At 40.1% G+C, this 22094-nt stretch overlaps 1 protein-coding gene across 2 annotated transcripts; it reads left to right on the forward strand.

The window, feature by feature from the left end:
• Positions 1-12: 12 nt before the first annotated feature.
• LOC110983783 (phosphatidylinositol-3,5-bisphosphate 3-phosphatase MTMR8-like) lies at positions 13-21622 on the forward strand. 2 transcript variants are annotated; one of them, XM_022243338.2, is made up of 15 exons: positions 13-137; positions 3240-3356; positions 9812-9974; positions 10403-10560; positions 11101-11229; positions 11665-11799; positions 12233-12365; positions 13014-13123; positions 13460-13585; positions 14460-14509; positions 14945-15145; positions 15588-15722; positions 16413-16539; positions 17238-17630; positions 18809-21622. In XM_022243338.2, the coding sequence occupies exons 1-15, from the start codon at positions 87-89 to the stop codon at positions 19037-19039; spliced, it is 2259 nt and encodes a 752-aa protein (XP_022099030.2). In that variant the 5' UTR covers positions 13-86; the 3' UTR covers positions 19040-21622. The 2 variants fall into 2 exon arrangements, with proteins under 2 accessions (XP_022099030.2, XP_022099033.2); XM_022243341.2 differs by lacking the exons at positions 13-137; positions 3240-3356 and adding an exon at positions 3396-5762.
• Positions 21623-22094: the final 472 nt, after the last annotated feature.

A 22094-nucleotide genomic window follows, 5' to 3' on the forward strand; every position in this document is an offset into this window, starting at 1 on the left:
TATTAAAATGTACTGACTAAAATTAACCGGAAGTGTGTCATGGAGGCCGAGCGATATCGTGGCAAAGAAGGGATTGAACTCTGTGAATGAAAATTTTCATTTTTTTACCCCAAATGGAGCACATCACAACACCGAAGGTTTGTATTTTTACTAGTAATTAGGGCAAAGTTTTTCTGCAAACGGTAAATTTGCTATTGTCTTTGAAATAAAGGGAAGAATTCGAACATGATCAGATGATGCATGCATAACGCGTCATAACATGCCAGGCTTAACCCGTGCTCACCGCCTTGTAAGTTGCAGCCCATCATTTGTATCTTGCAAAGCATGGAAGAAGGAATGTAACTGGCATATCGTGCAAGTGCATGGCCGACAGCTCTTTATGACATGTTTAACTGTTCAAAAATGTTCCAGTCTGACATTAGAAACATGATAAAGACATTGCTGTGATTGCAAATATTATCGCTGACATGACTGATTATAATGGAAAGAATTCCATGTCATAATACATGTAGGCCTAATTGTTATCACTGCATGCTTGACACCCTAAACCTAACCTTAGCAGACTGGTCTGAAAAAGTGTTTTCATAGTCATGTTAGTGAATATTTGTACATTTTGTCACTGCTAAGTTTGACTTTTAGGACATTTCCTTGCTTTGAAATTGCTATTTGTGTAAGTCACTGCAGGGAAAAATTGGGGATTGTAAATTTGGGGACCCTGTTCCTAGAAGGGAAAGCTTCATTTTAACTTTCGAATTCACCTCGGTAGATGACTGTGACATCATGCTCAATGACCGTAGGATAAAAGAGAGTCTTGCCTTTGTTTTTGAGGGTGACTTATCAGTTTTGCAAGATTAAAAATAAAATGACAAACAAACAGGGGAGGGGGGGTCCCAAGTATACAATGCCTGAAAATTAGTGGTGTCTGTTGTAGGATACCGGTTGAATTACACCCTCACTGATTATGCAATGCAAAGACAATATGATAGGCCCTGCATGTACACACATTATTCCTTTGCATTTGATCATGCATGTCAACATGTTAATAAATCCAATTTCTTTTACTAGTACTTTGCATAGTTTGCGTATAGTGTTTCACTTTTGGCAACTGAACACATGCAATGAGTGATTTGGGGGGTCAGACATTTTATTGTCATGACTGTGAGAAATCTTCTTATAGGCCTACATATACATGTACATGTATGTTTACATTGTCATTGTGGAGTGGTACTTTGACCAGTAGGCCTATGTCTTCATGTGATGGAATTTAGACCTTTTTACAAGTTTGAACTTATTTCAATTAAAATAGGCCTCTTGAGTCATGGATCATAAAAAAAGAGAGAAATGTCCTGCTAAAATAATTTCAGTTTTGATTTCCAACAATAATGCAACTACATGTACATTGTATTTTAGGTTGGGGAAATAAATATACTACCGTTGAGATCGCACGTGCGATCCCCATCTTGGGGTCACACGTGCTTTGATAAATACTTGATTATGGTCAGCCATTTGTGCTGGCAGCATCTGGCTTGTATACTCCCCAGGGAGCTGAGATAGTTTCAGGAATGTTCAGATGTTGTGAGCCCAATGTGCATGGATAATGATCATAAGTGCATAGAGACATTCTGTAATATATAAGAACTGATTATTATTAAACTGATATTAAATATCAATGAACAGACATTACATGTACATGTACCTCCATACTATGGACATAATGTCAAGGCATCCTCTGTAGATGTACAATATACAATGTACATGTATGTTTGAACTTGTCGATAACTGGGAATGCTGTGAGTGTCAGATTATGTTGTCCAGGAAACCTTGCTTTTAACCTCTTTTGATTAAGATTTAAAATATTTTATTCTGAAGTGTGGTAATGTAGACATTTATCAGCCTGTTTGTCTTTCTAATGCAGTAGCATGCCATTGGTTGACAACCACCCCCCAATTGTTTACATTGTATTTTGTGTAGCTGAATATATTCTACATTATTTACTACATGTAGAAATTGATGTTTTGGACATTGTAATTGGGTTTCATGTTCTTTATTTAATTGGCTTGCAATTGTAGAGCTTGTCTTTGGCCGTTTTAGCATAATTGGCAAATCGGCAATGCTGTCAGCACTTCTGCTGCTTGTCATTGTGTAATCAGGGTTCTAGCTGCGGTGGGCGGTGCCGGGCTGCACCACCGGGTACTGCAAATTTTCATTCGGCACTCAGGGTTGAAATTGGCTGTGCCACCCAGCACGGATTTTCCAAAAAATGAACCGAAATATTACTGAAAATTTAAATGTACCAATTCGATCGTATTTCAAGCATCAGAAAGCATTAAGAGCTGCGCTCACTGTGCTTTGTAATCCAAAAATTTACCCGGCACTAAAATGGTCCCAGCTAGAACACCGGTGTGAATCAATGGTTGCTATGAAAGCAGACATTGATATTAATCCAAATTAGGTCATGCCTGAGTGTAGATTTGATTTGATCAAGTGAATGTCTTTGTTATAGTCTGTTGCATCATTTACAGCGTAAGAGGATATCATCTAAGAATGTGATTTTATTTCTTATACATTCACATGTACAAAATAGCATAGCTGTAAAAGTTTCTCTTTCGCAGGGTCGGAAATAAGAGCAGTTTAAATCTTCAGTGTACATTTGTACATTATATTGTGCACTTACATGTACAGTATGCAGTAGTTGTTCCACGTAACTTACAGAGATAACATGAGATCGAAACCGAGGAAACTTGTTTTGAAATAATCAAAAGGCATTTGTAAGGCTTAGTCAAGTTTTATCAGTTTCAGTGAAAGTGCTCATGAAGCACTGAAATGTATACAGATGCCATCCAAAAATCAACATTTGATTGGAATAGTGAATGCTGAAAGAATACATTAAGGAAATAAAAGTGACACAAAAGTTTCAAACACTGTCAAGTTTGAGTTAATACCCTTTTGGCCTGCTTTCAGCCAACCTGAGGCTGAGCTACATGCATGTGTGATCCCCAAAATGTCTTAGACAGACTGACAGCACACAAATCAAATTAACTCTCTTACGCTCGGATGTCAGCCTTTTTTTTATGTACCACAACTTTTCCACCAGTTACTGAATTCCTCAATGTGGCAGGATTGGACTCATTTGTGTGTCCTGGAGAGGGGGGTGTTCTGAAGGGGAAGCAATCTGATGCCAACTTCCTGAAAAAAAAAATCCTATGCAAACACTAAGTAAATGTTGCTTGTTTTTGCAGATTGAAGATGTTCGATTGCTGGATCGATTTAACACTCGGAAACCGGCATTGGGTAACCTCTACCTGACAGCCACACATCTCATATTTGTGGATCCAGCTGGCAAGAGGGAAACTTGGGTGAGACCAGAAAGAAAAAAAAAGATGAAAAACACTGAAAAAATTCCACCATGAATGCAGAGTGTGCCTGAAGTAACAAGTAGGAATAGATAGGTTTCTTGTTACCAGTATAGCCTTAAGTGTTTTCACAGAATACTGGAATTCATTTGCACGAATGTAACATTTTTTTTTCACTGTTTTAAACTATGCCCAGTTCACAGAGCATGAACACATATGTTATTTCAGGTGGCTGAACAAAATTCTATATTATTTATTCCTAACATCCTTGGTACATGTACATGTATGTATTGTTTGCAAAAAGGCCTCCCTAACTTAGCTACTCAGAATATTACTGTAGTAAGCTAATAAATGGTACAGTGTACATGTACTTTGGACATTTTAGACAGCAAATTTCATAAATGTACACACTTGTGTATACATTTTGATTGCAACAGTGGTTCACTGTAGTCATACAGGCCTGAACACATCATAATGCCACAGAGCAGGTGTTACCTTTTGGCAAATTTGAGTTACAAATTAAAGTTTCCATGCTGAGCATTTGATTACATGTACGTCCCTCAAGCTTACCCATGGTGTCAACATAGGGTTAGGTGGGCATATACATGTACATGTATGCAGTATGTATGTGGAATGATTGAGGGGGTCTTAAGTTACTTGAAGTACCCAGACCAAGTACATTGGTTGCATTTGCTAAATGAATCCGAATGGTCAAAAGCAGCAGACATCCAATCACATATACATGTACATGGATTTTGCCTTTTTTTCACAGAGCTTAGTTAAATTGAGCCAATTTGCCACTATATTCGGCATCTTCTGAATTGTTTACAGTGGTGTCGGCTTTCCTTCTCAACTTTCGAACAATTGTATCGTGGAATACTTCCCAAGTAACTGGGTTGGTTGCTTAGGCAAGGCTAGAGTAAGCTTGTGAGTCATGTGAGTGTCAAATCGAACACAGTCGCTCTGAACTAGTAACCACAGGAGAAATAATTGAACACGCTGTTGATCACCGTGAGCTTTTTTACAGTGAGCATTTTGAGATCCTCTAAACTCCTTCACTTATGCAGGCAACCAAAAGCACATTTCCTTACATGTACCAGTATGCTGCAACTGTCCTGCAGCCCCAAATCCAAAGTTTAGTGGCTGGGCTCTACCTTCTTTAGCCCTGCAAAATTCATCAGAACCTATTGATGGGTTTTGAAGGTCCGGGGAGGGTTGGAGTCATTAGCCAACTTCCTTTCTGAATATCTTGACATTTTTACCGTAAAACGCATTCATCTAATGAGGTGCAGAACCAATTACACTCCGCTGGCAGATTGTGTGATTTCCTCCCTCATCAATACTGGAATCACCTGCTCTACCCAGCAGAAATGTCAGCTCCTCAGATGTGAGCAGCCACCCTTTAAATGTAATCACATGCCTATTGATCCGTAATTGCCAAGTGTTAGACCATGCAGGGGAAGAGTGCCACCGGTGCATTTGCTGTTCAGCTCCAGAAAACACTTCTCCCCCCAAGGGTGTGCACTTTTTTCACTGCAAATTAAACCGAGTGTGGTATGAAACGGCACCAGAGGTGCAGTGTTCGCGATGCTGAATGTACTTCACAGAAAAATGGACAAAAATGTAACCAGATGTGTGTCACCATGTGTAAACTGGAGGTGAAAGTGTGGATCAATGTATTAAGTATACAGCAGTAAGCAGTCATGTACATGTACATGTATGTGAATTCCCTTGAGTCTTTCAGATGTGTGCGTACGTGTACATTGTGTGTTTGTGCGTAAATGAAATGTTAATGATATATACATGTATATGCGTAATCAAAAGACAAAATACGTACACATGTACATGTATGCAAGCAAAGGGTGGAGAAACAATGATTATCTGGAAATAAACATGTACATGTATGTACACGGTGTACTCGTAGGACATGTATGTTCATGTACATTGTAGTATTGTGCATGCTTCATTTCACTACATTACGGTTTATGAGACATGTAAAAGACCAGCTACGGTACCATGCTACATGTAGTAGGCCTGGCCTACATTCATACATTGCTTGTTGTGGTGAGGTGTATGTGCATATGTACATACATGTACAGGTACATGTACATTATGTGCATTGAACAGAAAGAACCAAAAATTCCATGGTGCGATGCATAGACACGTATGCATTGTACATGTACAAGTATTGCCTCGAACACACGAACAAGGACACAATTGACGATGTCTGATTCATAACTGGCAGCATAATCAGCTTTTCCTGGATGAAACCGTCAAGTACATGTACATGTACCATCAGTTCAAAGGAACAATAAGAAATCCGGTGTTAATACAGTGTCACCCACCTTCTCCGTTGACTAATTGAAGGGGTCTGGCACTGTGCACAGGAAGTACAAACTACATGTACATGTAAGTTTGGTTGTACGTAACGTGTATATCCGATTTTCCCCCTCATAGTATGTTTAAATTGTCAGGCACTTTAAGGATCTATTATGTGAATTTTAGTTTTAAAACAATCTATGTGCAACTTTCTACTCTTAAGATGTACATGTAAGATGACTACACACGTCTGCGTGTAGCATCTCTTGTTGATTACTCTCGTTGGAAATGTTTTTGAGGCTTTTCCTGCCAAATAAGGGCATTTGCTGTATTTCCAGTATAAAAAGACACTTTTCCTTTTGGGTGTTCAAAATAAGTACCCAAAATTTGTTGGAAAACTTTTGAATGTACTGTCATGAACTGAACTGACAACAAATAATAAAAGTAAACTAAACTAAACTAACAGTACAGTTATGACAGAAAAGTCAGGCAAGCAACACCACAAAAATAGCTCTACCACAGTGACACCATGTATTTTATATGTATATGTACATTGCACGCTGAGGTGTCTACCTTGGATGACATCACAGTTAGCTCATACATGTAAAATGTACAGATTTGCATGGGCATAATAATCTAAAGGATAAAGAAACTGTAGAATTGCATGATGGAAATTTAGAATTGGGTTAAGTAGTGGATTATTTAAAAATGTGAAATGTGTGAAAAATTGCATGTTTCCTTTAATGTTTGTCTTTTTTCTGTGTTAATTATTATTCAAGTTTCTTGCATGCATGTACATGTACATGTACATACTGTGTGTATGTACAAGTATGTACGTGACATGGATAACACACAACCAAGGCGATGCATGTACCTGTGTCTGATATTACTGGCAGTTCCTCTTTTCTAGAAGAGGTCAGGTTTCCATGATGAGTTTTAAATCTGATTCATTTCAAATTATTATTATTTTTCCCGTACATATCCCCCCTGTTGTCTCGTGTTTTTTGACCCTGTTCATGTCTGTTGATTGTTGATTTGTTAGCATTCTGGTCGTTGGGTTGGTATGTCGGTCGCTTATGTTGGTTGGTCGGTATGCTCGTCGGTGGTTTTGTTGATCGCTTGTCTAGGTTGTCAGTTGGTATGTTGGTCGGTTGGTATGTCGGTTGTTGATATGTTGGTCGTTTCGTATGTTGGTTGGTTGGTTGGTACATATACATGTATTTATGTTGGTTGGTTTGTATGTTGGTGTAATCGTTTATTTGTTGGCTCTGTCTTTTACTGCATATTTTTTTATAGTATGTATTATTGTTAATTCGCCTAATCTGTGGTATTTGTTCTTTAAGTATCGTACTCTGTGCAATTTTTTAATATTCAGTTATTAATTTATTTTTTTTGATGTCAATTTTAACCTCTTATTGTGTATATTGTAAACCAAATATTTTTAGTCTTTTGACTTTCTATTTGGTATTAAGAAATAAACCGTAAACCGTAAATGAATTATTTGTAAACCTGTGCACATTTTCGGTTCCCACTGGGGTCAGATTATTTCCAGGTAGTGGCTATATATAGCATTTGGCAAAACGTCTTCTTATTCCCATGACATGCATTATATGCATACATGTATGCTTGGACATGTAGTGTGAAGACCAAGACACATACAATGTTCATGTACAGTGCGTACTGTAGGCTCTACCATTACATGTAGGCTGTGGAAAGCATTTGATTTTTATTCAGAAAAAACAAGAATGTCTCTTTTTACACAAACTCTTTGATATTATTCACTGAGGTGGCACTAAACTTTCTTTTGTTAAAACCAATTTAAGTAATTTTCTAACAATCTGAAAGTTGTATAATTTTTTCAAATGCCGCCATTACCGGTATAAACAAAAATTACTAGGACATCACCATTTTTTCTCACACAAACCCTGGAATTTGTCATCCCTGCTGAATTCAGAATCAGAGTATCTGATAATTAATGTATGGTTGGGTGGAGAATATACTTGTACATGTACATGTACCACCCCAGAACGTAGGGTGCAATGTAGGGAATCCAAAGGGGTCAGTTGGCATCCCCAACCCCACTTTTTTTTAGGGGGGGAGTACACGTCATTTTCTTCTGCTCTCAACAAGTTACAAAAACTTCTAAATCATTTGAAAGGCAGAAATTTTTTACCCAGGTGATAGAAATATGCCCTTTTGGGTATTCAAGTTTCACCTCCATTTTAGAGGGCTGTGCCTTTGCATTAATGCTGGATCCCCATATACTGTAGTTTTGAGTACACAAAAGTGTTAGGTTTTGCCAGTGTAGGCCTACTGTAAGCACATTTGCAGACAGTCAATAATTTCTACTGCCTAATCTCAAAGTAAACATTGTGAGTGGTTGACTTTGTAAAGAACTCATGGACATGATGTACCATGCATGTAGGTGTCAGTATGCCCTATCACAATATGGCATGTGGCGAGGGTTGAAGGAACATTGTTATACCAGTACACATGCATATGTACTGGCAAATTGCAGAGTACCGGTATTTCCTGCTTAGAACAGTCCCATGTGTAGTGACTGTTACATGTAGTTAAGCTGAGATGAAAATTTGAGAGAAAGTTGTCCACATGAGTTCTTTGACATGTTTGAGCGACCAAAAGGATGCAGCATGTAACCAAGGACAGCAAGATTCATGTGAACTTGTACATGTTGCCCTGGTATCACATTTAATAGGGACTTTAAATGGAAAGGAACATGTACATGTACATACATGACATACACGTAGGTCACAACTTGGTTATGTTCAATCACTGAGTGTTGTTGAGCTTACATTACTCCAGGAAATGTTTGAGGGCTTTCATTCCACTCTCGAAGTCTGCAGTTAAAGGCAGATTACGAATGCCAATTCTGTAATTTCTTTGCATTGTTTGGACATTGCTAGATGTTCTGGAACGACAATGCAAAGGTAACTGAAGACATGTAAAACAAAAAGTAAAAAAAGAAAAAATAAACAAAATAGAAAACAGTCACACATGTTGAAGTTCCTGTTTGGCAGATTTTGACTGTAATAGAAAACGTTGTTAATGTGCTGTGCATGTAATACCAGTGTACAGAATCCAGAACCTGGCAACCTTAAGTTAATAATTGGGCACAGAGTTTAATTAACCCCTTCGCGACAGATGACGGTAAAAGCCGTGGTAAAAATTGAGATCCTCAGCCCGCTTTTCAGCTATTATTCTCGGCCCACGCTCGAGCGAACACGGTGAAAGAAGGCAGACCCGGGCTCTTGTATATATGGTGATTGGCCTTTGTGTGTAGCCCAGAAATAAAAAGACCAAATTTGCATCATAATCACCAGCTTCACAATAATTCCCACTTTGAAAAGAGGCAATGGGAATGTGGAAGCGTGAGTAGAGCCGTATGCCACTGAACAATGATCCTTTTCACTGTGTAATTCAAAGCATGCAGAGCACGCAGGGCCACAAACCGAGAATTTGCGGTTTGGCAGGTGGCCTTCGTGGCCAAGCAAGGCTGGAATTCTTGGAGTTGGCTTTCAGGAAAAGTTTCCGTCATCAAGGGTTTAATTGGGCATTGAATCCAAGGGCCATAACTTACAGTACATGTTTATCTTTGAGTTAAAAGTTGCCTATCAACTGCTCTTTTCCACATGTAAATTACAGTATGACAAATAACAAAACTGCAGGGGATGTTTTGTCGTAGCCCATTGTTTATACTTTTTAAGTTGTATATTTCTGGGGAAGTTACTGGGAGTTACTGTGGAACATCTCTGAACTGTTGCAAATGTTGAAGTTGGTTCTGAAGTCCTAACAGCCTAACTCTTCCACATCTTTCTAAATAAACTTGAATGTTTATGAAAGTTTATCAAGGTACATGTACCTTACATGTTAAGTTTAGCCAATAGTACATTGTGAATTTGTGGTACTTGTAAATGCTTAATTCTTGGTGCTAAAAGTTCAAGTGCACAGAAAGTGCAGTCAGATTTTGGCAGAGTTTTCACTATGTGAGGATTCAAAAAGATTTGAGCTAAAGAAAAAAAAATCCAAGGATTTTGGAAAAGTCTACAGTGAAGCCACTGGTTTTTACTCAGAGACTGGCCTAGCTTCTCTTCCACATTCACTGCATTGGTTTGTTGCAGATCCAGCACATGCACATCTCCTCGGTGGAGAAGCTGCCCTTGACGACATCGGGCTCACCGCTGCAGATCCGCTGTAAGACATTCCAGACGGCGACGTTTGTGATTCCCAGAGAGAAGAGCTGCCAGGAGCTGTACACGTCCCTGCAGAAGCTTTCCAAACCAGGTCCGAAAGAAGTACAAAGAAGAAAAGCTAACGGGATATTTCACGCATAAGTAGAATACCAAACCATGTTAAAACAAGCGGGATATTGGAGCTGAATGTCACATTGTAGTATAAATTACTGATGCTTTGAGTAGTCATCAATTCAAAGACACTCTTATCACAAAACAGAAAGACAGTATTGTAAAGATATGGTGGCTTGAACATTTCTAATTTGTTCAAAAGTAGTATTTTTATTGCAGTGTGTTTTCCTAATAGAGTGGGAACATATGCAGTATACATGCACAGAGATTTGAAGGCATTTTTCAAGCATGTGCAATGTACTTCTTCGTAAGTAGTGACAAAAATTCTGCAATCATTTCCTGTTGTTTTTTTTGGTGGCAAATGTACTAACTAGTAAACTTTTAGTTCCACTTTTTGTTTACCCTTAGCAACATTAAATGAGGTCTACGCATTTCACTACAAGTCAGCCAGCTTCCAGACTGGCCTGCCTGCCCGCTGGGACCCATTTGATCTGAAGGCCGACTACGCTCGCATGGGGGTCCCCAATGGCAACTGGTGTGCCACATCAGTCAACAAGAACTACGAGGTAAATTTGGACAGGGTGCCTGCAAGTCTAGGTGCATACCTTCCTCTCCTACCCTCCCCTCCCCTGAGGTTGCACGCCTCGGTAGTCAACCCAAATTACACTGTGAGAGACAGCACGGTTGGCTGGCAGAGCACTGAAGTCCGTCCACTCATGTGTCATCGGAGATTTTGATAACGTTTTTCACACCTCATTACTGAGTAAAGTTTGGCAAACATCAGATATTCTTAAATCGACATCTTACTTTTGCTGCATGAACTTTGCAAACAATACAGTGTGCTGAAGGGTGGAATTGCTCTGTCAAAAATATTTGCCACAGTCAATAGAAAAGTCATCTAACTTTGCCTTCCAGTAAACTGGGAAGATTTTCTCCATTGCCACCTAAGGTGGTCCTACAAGGTGTGGCAGCTTGTTGTGCGTAAAGCTGCGTGTTGCTCGCATTTCAATCTAACTTTACAACATACAGCTTTTTGCCAATTTATTCTTCACACTTTAGCTGTGATGCGATTTATTTTATGGTCTTTATGAATCATCTTTATTTAGATTTGTGACACCTATCCCAAGGTGATCCACGTGCCCGTCTCAGCCAGTACTCCAGTGTTGGTAGGCAGTGCCCGATTCCGCAGCCGGGGCAGACTACCAGTATTGTCCTACCTCCACAAAGATAACAATGTAGGTGCATGTTGAGAGAAGGGTACTAGTCTGGATTTGCATCTTTGATCGAAACTTATCATTCCTAGTTGGTCTTTTTTTTTGTGTGCGTAAACAGTGTTGTAGTATAGACCATCTCGAGACTAAAGATAAGATTTTTCACAAGTAACGCGGTGAACAGTGATGTAGGAATGCTTTTGTTGCGATTTAGTTGAATAGCTTGTGACTTGAATCCAGGCAGGAGAGTGTACGATGGTCTTGTTTGGTCTTCTGATGGTCTTAAGGGGTCTTGACTTAGGCATTGTTAGTAAGTTCTGTTTTGGAGTGGTTTTTGGTTTGTTTCTTGGGGTGTTTGTTTTTATCAAATGGCTTTTTTTTTCAGATTTTTGTCTTTCAGTGATGATGACTGCATCATGAAGTCAAACCTGTCTTTGTTTTGTTTCCTGTTCTTTGCAGGCAAGCATGTCTCGCTGCAGCCAGCCTTTGGCTGGCTTCAGTGCACGCTGTCTTGAGGACGAGCAGATGTTACAGGCTATCCTGAAGACCAATCCCAAAAGCACTTTCATGTACGTTGTGGACACAAGGCCAAAGGTAGGCTCATGTCTTTGTTTTGTGAGCCATGTTTCCGATTTTGACCACGTTCATATGAATTCTGTAACAGTGTCTGTGGATTTGCTTTCTTACCACAACTGAATGGACAGTGTGGTATACTTGTAGTAGATATCAAAGATGAACATATTTCTAAGTGATTAGTACTATGTGGAAGAATTTGAATGATTAACATCGGTCTTTCCATTGGAAAATCTTCTGTATCCAGCCACCACGATTCTAATGTTTTATAGACACCAACAGCTACTTAAATATGATCCAAAATAACTTGTCCACAGACAATTCCAATTTCTCCCAAGCTGCCTTATCTCGAATGAAAATGCAAGTTACGGTAGAATTTGTTTAACTTTGGTGGTGGGATACGGAACTCTTTCCCTTCCTTATCATTTGTTAATCTGTCTGTTTTCATGCCTAGATTAATGCCATGGTCAACAAAGCCTCAGGGAAGGGGTACGAAAGCACGGATTTCTACACCAACATCAAGTTCAAGTTCCTGGGCATCGAGAACATCCACGTAATGAGGAACAGCCTGCAAAAGCTTACAGAAGGTGAGTAGGAATCGGTGAGATCTCTGACGAATGGGTTCTCTGGAAAGTGTCTAGAGTATGATGTGATATCATGTAGGCAAAGGAGGCAGGTTGGTGCAATCAAATTTTATGAGCCTGTGATTTTACTCCTTTGGAAAGGAAGCAGTGCAGTGAGGTTATGAAGGAATTTATGACATTTGGGAGTCTAATTAGGTTTTCTAGGAAAAATAGTCAGAGTCTAGTCAAGTTTTCTTACTCTTATTCAGTTTGTTTTGTTTTCATTGACAATTGCGACTTCATCCCTCTGTTTTTTTTAACAGCTCTGTATAGTGCTTCAAATTGCCATAGTTGCGAGTTTATTCCATTGTCCAGATGTAGTCAGACACCACTACACAGACTTCATGACCTTTGACATGGGGTCAAATCAAGTGCACAATTGTCACTGCATTCTGTTCATTATAAACCCTCAGAACTAAGCAGCTAGGAAGACAGGATGGTTAAGACATATAAATTTATATAGTTTCAGGAACCTTGGAAAATGTTCCTGACCTCATGTACAATGAAATTCATTGATAGTTTCATTCACAAGCATCCATTCGGCCTTTTGTTGATATCTAGCCCTTTAGGGCGGGGCATTTTATATTATCTTGAGTAATCTTTTTTTGTCAGTGTGTGAGTTGAAGAATCCTTCCATGGAAGCCTTTCTGACTGGTCTAGAGAACAGCGGCTGGCTCAAACACATCAAGGCTATAATGGATACCTCAGCCTTCATTGCAAGGGTAAACCCTTTCTGCACCCCTCCTTCTCCCCTCAGAGAAGTATTAAAAGTTGCCCCGTCATTCAGTCATTCACAGTCTTGGATGTCAAAAATTAAGACCTTTCATTGTTGGTAGCTGAAGTTCTAATTGGCCAACTTTGGCAGGAAATCGTGAAATTGTGGTCAGGTACAAGCACATCGCTTCGCTTTCCTGGACCTAGGGCATCCCCACAGAGTACTTAATGACTGTAGATTTTCATGCTGCAAAGACTTATTCAGAAATTACCATGGGGCCTAGGACTGAATAAGGAACAGCTTTGTTACTGGTCTCCCTGTTTCCTTACCAATCTCTTTACAGGCTCTCTCTGATGAGGGTGTTAGTGTGTTAGTCCACTGCTCTGATGGCTGGGACCGGACCGCACAGACATGCTCTCTGGCTAGTCTACTACTTGATTCATACTACAGAACGATACAGGGCTTTCAGGTACGCGCTTAGCTCGGACTAGCTTTTATTCATTATAGGCTGTCATTTAAGTCTTGAGTTGTGCATTTTCCCATGGTGCGTTCAGGAATCTTCCACAGCACGTTCTTTGCAGTGAATCAAAATCTTGAGACATCCAGATGCATTTTAAAGTAAAGAGACTAGGGTGTACAGTGTTGACCGCGTCACAGTATCCCCTCCTCCCAAAACAAACAAACATACAAACAAACACAGGATCTTGCTACATGTTGGTGTTTGGTCATAAATCTTACTATTTCCATAGGGGTAAATTGCTGCGTTAAGTAAAGTATTGCTCTGACCAATGCCCAAATCTGAATTGTTCTGAACCAATCCTGTCAGATAAGTTCTCAAACCTTGCCCTGTAGAGGATTTTCAGTCGTGTGATTTTGGAATTTTCAATTTACACAGGTGTGCACGGAAGTGTGTGCGTCTTCAAAGTTTCTCGACATACGAGCGTACATGAAATTGCCAATACAGAAATACACTGATTTCTATACATTTCTCTGTAATAGAAATACACAGATTCGAAAAGTATGTGCTTCCTGAAATGCCTTTGCCCCTTGTGTTATGTCACCAAAAAATCTCTATTAGGAGGGTGCCCCACAAGAAGTTTGCCTGTTCAGAGGCATGCATTTACCACAAAGTGATCAATTCTGTGAATTCCATAAGCCACAGTACTGTATGTCAAAAAAGCAAAAGAGGAAACTCAGTACGTGGCATTCGTTTCCATGTGGTTAGCATGGTTAAGATGCATGTTGTACTTCCAGAATGAAATTTCAAGAAAGCAATCAGCAACGTGTTGCGAGTTCATTTGTATTTTTCTTGAAGTTTCTCATCGTGTGATTTTTTCTTGCAGGTTTTAATAGAGAAGGAATGGCTAGCATTTGGGCACAAGTTTCTTGACAGGTTAGTCAAATCCATTATACAAGTATTTAGCAAGGGTGCTGTCTCTTTCAGTTTCCTATGTTTTGCACATAAAGTGCATTTGGGCTCCAAAGGAAATATATAACAACACAGTCAGTTCCGGAATGTCTAATGTTTTGGGCCTGAAGGTGTGAAATGTTAAGCCAGGTGTAGCATGGCTATTTCTGGGAATGGCAAATTACTATGCAGGAAATGGATATCACATGTGTAAGTCTACAAAAAAGTGCATGGATACGCTGGCTAATTTTTGAAGGTTTTTGTCAAAGCTTGTCAGAAGTGTTTAGGACATGTCTCATTTAGGTAGAAGACATTTAACAGCTGGTTTGTGCCTTGAACTACACGTAGCTTCTTTTAACGGCTCATTGACTAACCGTGTTAAAAAACAGAGACTCATCTCTTGTGCCTGATCGGGAACAGGTGCGGCCTGGTGTCATATGACTCCCGCGAGTTCTCACCGGTCTTCACGCAGTTTGTGGACTGCGTCTGGCAGCTGACCCAGCAGTTCCCCTGTGCTTTCCAGTTTAATGAACGGTTCCTCCTGGAGCTCCATGACCATGTCTTCTCCTGCCAGTTTGGTAACTTCCTTGGCAACTGTGAGAAGGACCGCGTGGACAACAGGTGAAATCCCGCTGCCTGTCATGCCAATACTTTATATTGTTTACATTTTAAATCTCTTTTAACCCCTCTGCACCGGGATTCTTTTGACCATGACTGCTGGGCTGTGGTATGCCCAGTATGCAAAGCTCTGTCTAGCAGCAGGCCCCATTGAACCAGCAGCGGCATGGTGAATAGACTGTATGTGTGGTATGCACTAATCCTCACACAAAGCCACGGCTGTGGACGTTCCCGGTACAAAGGGTTAAACAAGAAATAAAAAACATAAATTTGAGAAACAAAACCAGAATCTCAGATACAAAAAACTGAAATCCAAACACTGGTTAGGATTACCGAAGTTCCTTTCAAATAGCTTAAATAAAAATACCAAATTACATTATTAGATACGGAAGTCCAGGCAGATTTAATGCTGACTGAAGTATGTGGCTCTGTGTTTTTTCCACAGGATATCGGAGAGGACCTACTCTCTGTGGGCCTACATGCAGGAGCGCATGGCCGACTACTACAACCCACTCTACAAGGCAGACTCACCAGCCACGGGGGGCATCCTCAGGCCCAACCTGACCCCACAGATGTTCAGGTGGGTGCTGAATGAAGCCATTCGCCCCTAGAGGATGGGGTAACCCCCAAGTTGTCAATGGGTGATGCATGTGGGTGAAGGGGGGAATTCACAGGTTCACCACTACTTAATATGTACATTCTATTAGAGGAGGTCTCTTTTAAACACATCACGCCCATTAAATGGTCTGTTATCCCCATCCTGCCAAAAGCTACAAAATTCTCCCGTGGCAAAAAGTTGTTTTGTATTGTTGCATTTATCAGTGAAAATGAAGGGCAGAGTTTGATTTGGCCATGTTCAGTTTATCCAGTGCAGTTCACGGTGCCACAAACTTCATTGGTGCATTTTGACGCATCCTGTTGTGTGCAGAAAGGTCGTCATTTCAGCTCTCATCAGCTTCATCATTTTCCCATCATGATTATTATCGCTATGAATAACTTGCAATGTGGCTGTCATTACTCACATGTAGAACCAAATGAATCATTTACTTTTGTGAAATGCCCACCCTCAAATCATTACCTGTTTGAATTTTTCAATGTGTGATCTTTTTAGTCAGTTTATTGTGAACTTCCTGAACTGATTACAAATGTTCATTATAAACACTTGCTATGGCAAATAAAATCCAGATAGCAAGGGTTATTGTCCTCTTTCTGTTTGGGAACTATTTTAGTTCTGGACTGTAATTTTTAAAATATTGGTTGGTTTGTCTAGATTCTGGAGGGGGATGTACAATCGCTATGACAACGGCGTACACCCGCGTGAGCCAATAGCTGATATCCTCAATGCCATGAAGGACCACAGCTCTTCACTCTCTGACCACGTCCAATTCTTAGAAAATGTGAGTGCTGGAAAACTTACTAACCAACCAACTTAACACTAACCTGCCAACTTACGTTTGTATTCTGTAACTTCTGTTTTAGTTAGATAACCAAAGGAAAGCCTGGGAGTGAGGCTGTAATCAGCAGTAGAGAAGTTTTTCAATCATGTTAATGCATCCATTGGAATGTTGACTTAATCCGCTTATTAATGTTTTAAATTATCAAGTTTTAATTGCTAGTGAAGACTTTTATGGATAGATTTTACGAGGCTGAAATGGTGAAATTTATTTTTGCAGCCATTTTTAATCCTACTTGTAGATAGAAAACTACTTGAAAATTTCTGTCAGGCTTGATTCAGTGCTGTGCAAAACTTCAACATTTTAAAGGCACTTAACAAATGGAAAAAATAATTTTGAATTAAATTGTTTTCAACTAAAACCAATCATAAGCAGAATTGTGACAGATAATGTAGAATATGATGCTTTTCAAACATCAGTTTGCCTCATATTTTAAGGTTAAAGATTTGATTTGTAATCAAGGTCTTGTAAACTTCTTGTGTACTGCTCAACCTAGCCATGACATTTTGCTAAAGACTGTTTTTAAGCACTGTCTTTCAAGTTCACATGATGCTCACTGTTCAAGAACATGGGTATGATTAATGTTTACCTCTTCCTGCCATCATGAATAACGGTCCAGTTTCCCTCTTACTTTTGTACAGAAAGTTTCATGTTTAAAGGATATTCTGGGTGTTAGCGAGGATGGCGATGTGTCGGATTTGTCTGATGGCAAAGCTGCCTCGTTACCTGAAATCAGCTCCTTGGAGAGCAGCTCAGAGGATAGCTCGGAGAAAGAGCTGGACACCTCCATCCCGCCAGACAACAAGACTCTGGAGAACCACCGCAGTGCAATGACAGACAACTGGCGAGCAGACCAGGGGTTGTTGCTGAATTCTCCCAACAAGCCCATCAACATCCGGAGGGAGGATAGTGGGGAGATTTTATCGGCATCTCTGCTGGCCGAGGCTGTGGAGTCTGTGAGCCTGAACTGGCGTGGATTCAGGAATATTCGTCAGTGTGTGTGTTCATCCCCATTTGATCACTTCAGTCGGAAGGTGAGAGCTGGAATGTTTTGTTTCAAGTCTGTCAAATATTTTAGCCGTAACCGTACACAGGCCAAAAAGACTCTGTGAATTATCCCCAAAGGTGATGTACTTCACCTGCTCTGAGTTTATGTTAGTGCATGTGCTGTGGTTTGAATTAACACTGGAAAGAAGCTGCTTTAAATCAACTATTTTTAACCAAAACGTATTTTACCGCTTCCTTCCGGGGCAGTTATCAATGTTGATGATGCTGGGCCGGGATATTTATCATTTTTTTCTGTTTTCAAAATTCGTTAAAAATTCCTATCTTCATTTACTGGACACTTACAAACACGTGAAGGACTGTCTGGTGGTCCCTCTAGCCTGACAGACAACATCTATTGACGCCCGAGTATTTCAGCCAGGCCTGCAGCCTTGTAAAAAGAGCCCAGATTGTGCGGTATTATATAACTTTCTTTTGTTCACAAACCTGGCTCAGTGCGATACTGACCTCTTTTCAATAGGGGCCAGATTAGCATGCAGCGGTGCTGTGTGGCTCATCGCTGCAGTGGTAGAGCTCTTTTGTCCATGGAGGTAATCCGCTCGCTCTAAATGCCCCAAACTGTGGTATACTGTTTCAAAACAAGGCTAGATTATCTCCATTTTTGAGAGGAAAAAAATGTCAGTGATGCCCAGCACCCTGGTCTTTTGTTCTGAGTACGGTCTTTTGTTACAAGGTGCTGTTCCCTTTGTCCGAGTTAGGAGGCCCCGGCCACGTTATAAAGCATATGTGTCTGGATCCGTAATCCCCGGCAGGAAGTGGTTAAGATACTTTTTTGGGTTTCAGTTAAAGGTTTGTCTGGAAACCTTTTCAAATGGTCTATTTTGAAGTTTCTGTGTTGGGCTTCTTTTTCACTCACCACCCACAAACAAAAGTGTTAACACTGAACAATTTTGACTGACTTTGGACCTTATCTTTCCAAATCTTTGCTTCAATCTTGATTCCCTGTCGTGTGCAGAACATTTTTGGGCCCATTTTTCTATATTATCTGTCACTCTTGTGCATGCACCTGAGTGCTTTGTATCTTAAAGTTGTCTACTTTAATTTGCCTTCTCCCATCATCCGTGTACTGTCTTTTATCAAGGGCACCTTTATATCCCTTTTGGTAGTCATGACAGCTAATTTTTCATCCTATCTTCCCGTCATCTAGTACCATTGCTGGAAGTGCGGTGAGGTCTTCTGCATCAGGTGCATCGACAAGCAGACCACGCTCCCAGGCCACTTCTATGAGCGTCCCGTAGCGGTCTGCCGGCCCTGCTACAAGGAGCTGAAGCTGGGGTCATCGGACGCCGCCTCACCCCCCCCATCCCAGCCCACGTCCCCATCCATCACCACGTTCCAGCCACAGCTGGACAACCTCATCAACGAGAATCACAATTGAAGTCCCTCTCCCCCAGAGGGTCTCTCGTTGAAACTGCCAGCGTCTGTGTCGGGTTTCCTTAAGTGTGTGTGGCATCAAACAGTGGGAAAGGGGTATTCTTGTCACAGGTACCAGTCTGTTAGAAGTGTCATCCTGAATCTCACAAATTTGGAGCAAATTCAGTCAAGTCTGTGAGTAATCAAAATTTGACAAATTTACATTAGAATGCCCGTTAGTCAACCATGGTTTTAAGTTTCACCGACTTTTCAGATAATGAAAGTTGCTTGCATCCTAGTCATCAGTAGCCTCGCCCATTGAAGTGTAAACCAGGGAGCCAGGACTGTAGTACTTGTCGCCAATATGCATCGTTAACAAAATGTGCCATTGTTATTAATCAAACTTGGTCTTGTTCAATCAAACCTTTGGGATTTCTATCACATGCCACAGAAACAAAGTTTGCTCATGTCAGTATGTACAGCTCTTAATGTCATGTTAATTGTGCAGCAGAACAAAATGAGCGCACTGGGAACCTGGAAAATTTCAAATCATAAATTAATTGGTGTATGTAGATTCATGTACAAGACCATCCACGAATCTTGGCATTTTTAATTTCATTTTTGGGTGTTTACAGATGTGGTATGGTGACAGGGTTAACATGCAATTGAATGCAGTCCACAAAAGGATGTAGGCCTACATGGATAATTTCAATGCCAATCAAATAATATTTGTTGGGAATCGTTAAAAGGGGCTACTCTTAAACACAAAGAAATCAGCTGTGCCATTTGCACGAAAGATGAAAGATCTCGCTTTAAGAGTAGGATGCCAGTTCAGTCACTTGCAATGCAGCCCTCTTTCCCAATCTCAAATTGCGACTTATACAAACCGTGGCTTATGCTCCAATTCGGCACAACTGTGGTAAAACAACTGTGTGGTAAGTTTTAATAATTACATAACAAAGATCACTGAGCTTCTCCCACATGTATAAAAATACATAAACAAGTCCATAAGCATCGCTGGGAACAATGATTTAAAGAAAATTGCTTTTCAATTCTTGTACATGGAGCAGATCAGAAATTTAAAATGACCTAAGCAAGTAAGCACCGATATTTATATTTATACCCCTACATTTTATTGTATTTAGCTGTATCTTTAAAGGAAACTTGTCTAAGAAACAGTTATTTATTCTTCATTTTTGAATTTGGATTTTAGAGTTTGTGATGCTTGCCTCATTCTGTACGCAATTCGTATCCGCACATTCTCGACAATTTATGGATAGATTTGTCCATTTGCTTTAGTTAGAAGGACGCAATTGTATATGGTAATTTTTATGGCAGTTTTCCTCCTTTTCAGGCTGTCTCACTGTGAAGGATGCATGTATTCATATATTTGTTGCACATGTAGAATTCCTGTTATTTGGTTTGGAAGAAAGTGTTAGGTGGAAAAGGGCAGTGTTTTGCCAAATGAATGGTACGCAACTCCTGTGAATTGTAAAGTTTTCTAAAATGTCTGTCAAAAGATAAATTGCATATACTATTTTGATTTTGAGATGGCCATAACACACAAATCCATGAAGCCTTTCTTAGTGATGTAATGATTGGTCATAGCCATGATTGGGTAAGCCATAGTCATTCTAACTGAATAATCATTGTGGTGGATACCAGACAGTCGGTTCAACCTTGCCCGATGTTCACAGCTGAGGAGGTTCTTGTGCACGATGCCCATAGTTCTGATTGGATGGTTTCCTGCCCTAGCCACTTGTGGTAATACAGACGGCAATGATAGAAGTTTCTCTGAAGAGCACCCATGTACAGTTGACATCAAGTTCGTGAAATGGCCAACAGTTTATTCAGCCAGATCTGAAAAAAGGTGTTCGACCTTTTAGCACTAGAATAGCTTGAAAGCTTCTTTGGTTGAACAAGTCCTTGTCCAGAACATTACTACCTATGGCTTGCAGGGTAGTGTTGGTAGGGAGAGAGATAAGTTATCTCTGCAAAGGTCAGTTTAATACATAGAGCGATGTAGTGCAGAAATGGGGTTGCACTGAGTGATTCCTGTTTTTAGAAGTGTTTGGTTTACGCCAATTCTGTCTGGTAAAGTTAAAAGAAAAGTTGGTATGCTTGGCCTGTGTATGTAGAAAGTAGCACAGAAATACAATTTTCTGTTTTCCAAAAGGGAAAGTTAAAAAAAAAAGAGAGAAAGAAATACTTTTTTTCTTGAAAAGTCAAATGTTATTTGTCGGTAAATGAGGATTTTGAAATGTACACTTTATCAGTCATTGTCTAGTGGTGATGGAGCAGGATTTAGTGTACAGACAGCACTGTTTGCCCAGGAATTTGCTCTAAAATGTAAATAATATTGTAAATTATTTTTGAGTAATGTGTGCAATTGTAGGATTTTGATAATCGTTGGGTCGGTCATTATTCTTGCGAATTGCGATTGTGGAATTTGTCCACGGAACTATACTGCTATAATGGATAAAATGTTAAAATATATTTGACGAATTGTAAGGAAAATATTATGTTAAAATTCTATTAGCAATTATAAATTGAGAGTTGATTAGAAATAGAACATGAAAATTGGAGAATAAACAGCAAAAGTAAAAGATTCACAGTGTATTCCAACTCTTTTTTCAAAATTATCTTCGCAAACTACATGTACAAAGACACAAAGGATCTCTAACATCTGTCCCCACCCCCTCCTCCCAGAAAAGACCTTCCCAAGAATTTTCCCGTCCGTCGGACATTATTTGGGAAGAGTCAGTTATACGTAATGATGGCTGATAAAGAGATCTCAGATACCCTTCCATAGTGGTCTCCGTAAATATGCACAGTAGCGTCAATGGGGAACTTTCTGATGGGGGCACCCGGGGGGGTCACTGGGAACATGAGGCACGGCCCCCCGATCGAGGTCTGTGTCCTGCACCCCGCTTGAAATTACATAAGGGAAAGCTCTGGTCATAGCCTTAGTCGTTGCTTAGACTGTGGCTGGAACCATTGCCTCTCTGGAAAACGAGTGCCCCCCCCCGCAATATGCCCCCAAGTTTAATACGCCACTGCCGAGGTGCGCACGTTTGTTT

The sequence above is a fragment of the Acanthaster planci genome, linkage group LG02 (assembly GCF_054643075.1).
Source record: "Acanthaster planci isolate LZ-2023a linkage group LG02, COTS_SCS, whole genome shotgun sequence".
NCBI lineage: Eukaryota > Metazoa > Echinodermata > Asteroidea > Valvatida > Acanthasteridae > Acanthaster > Acanthaster planci.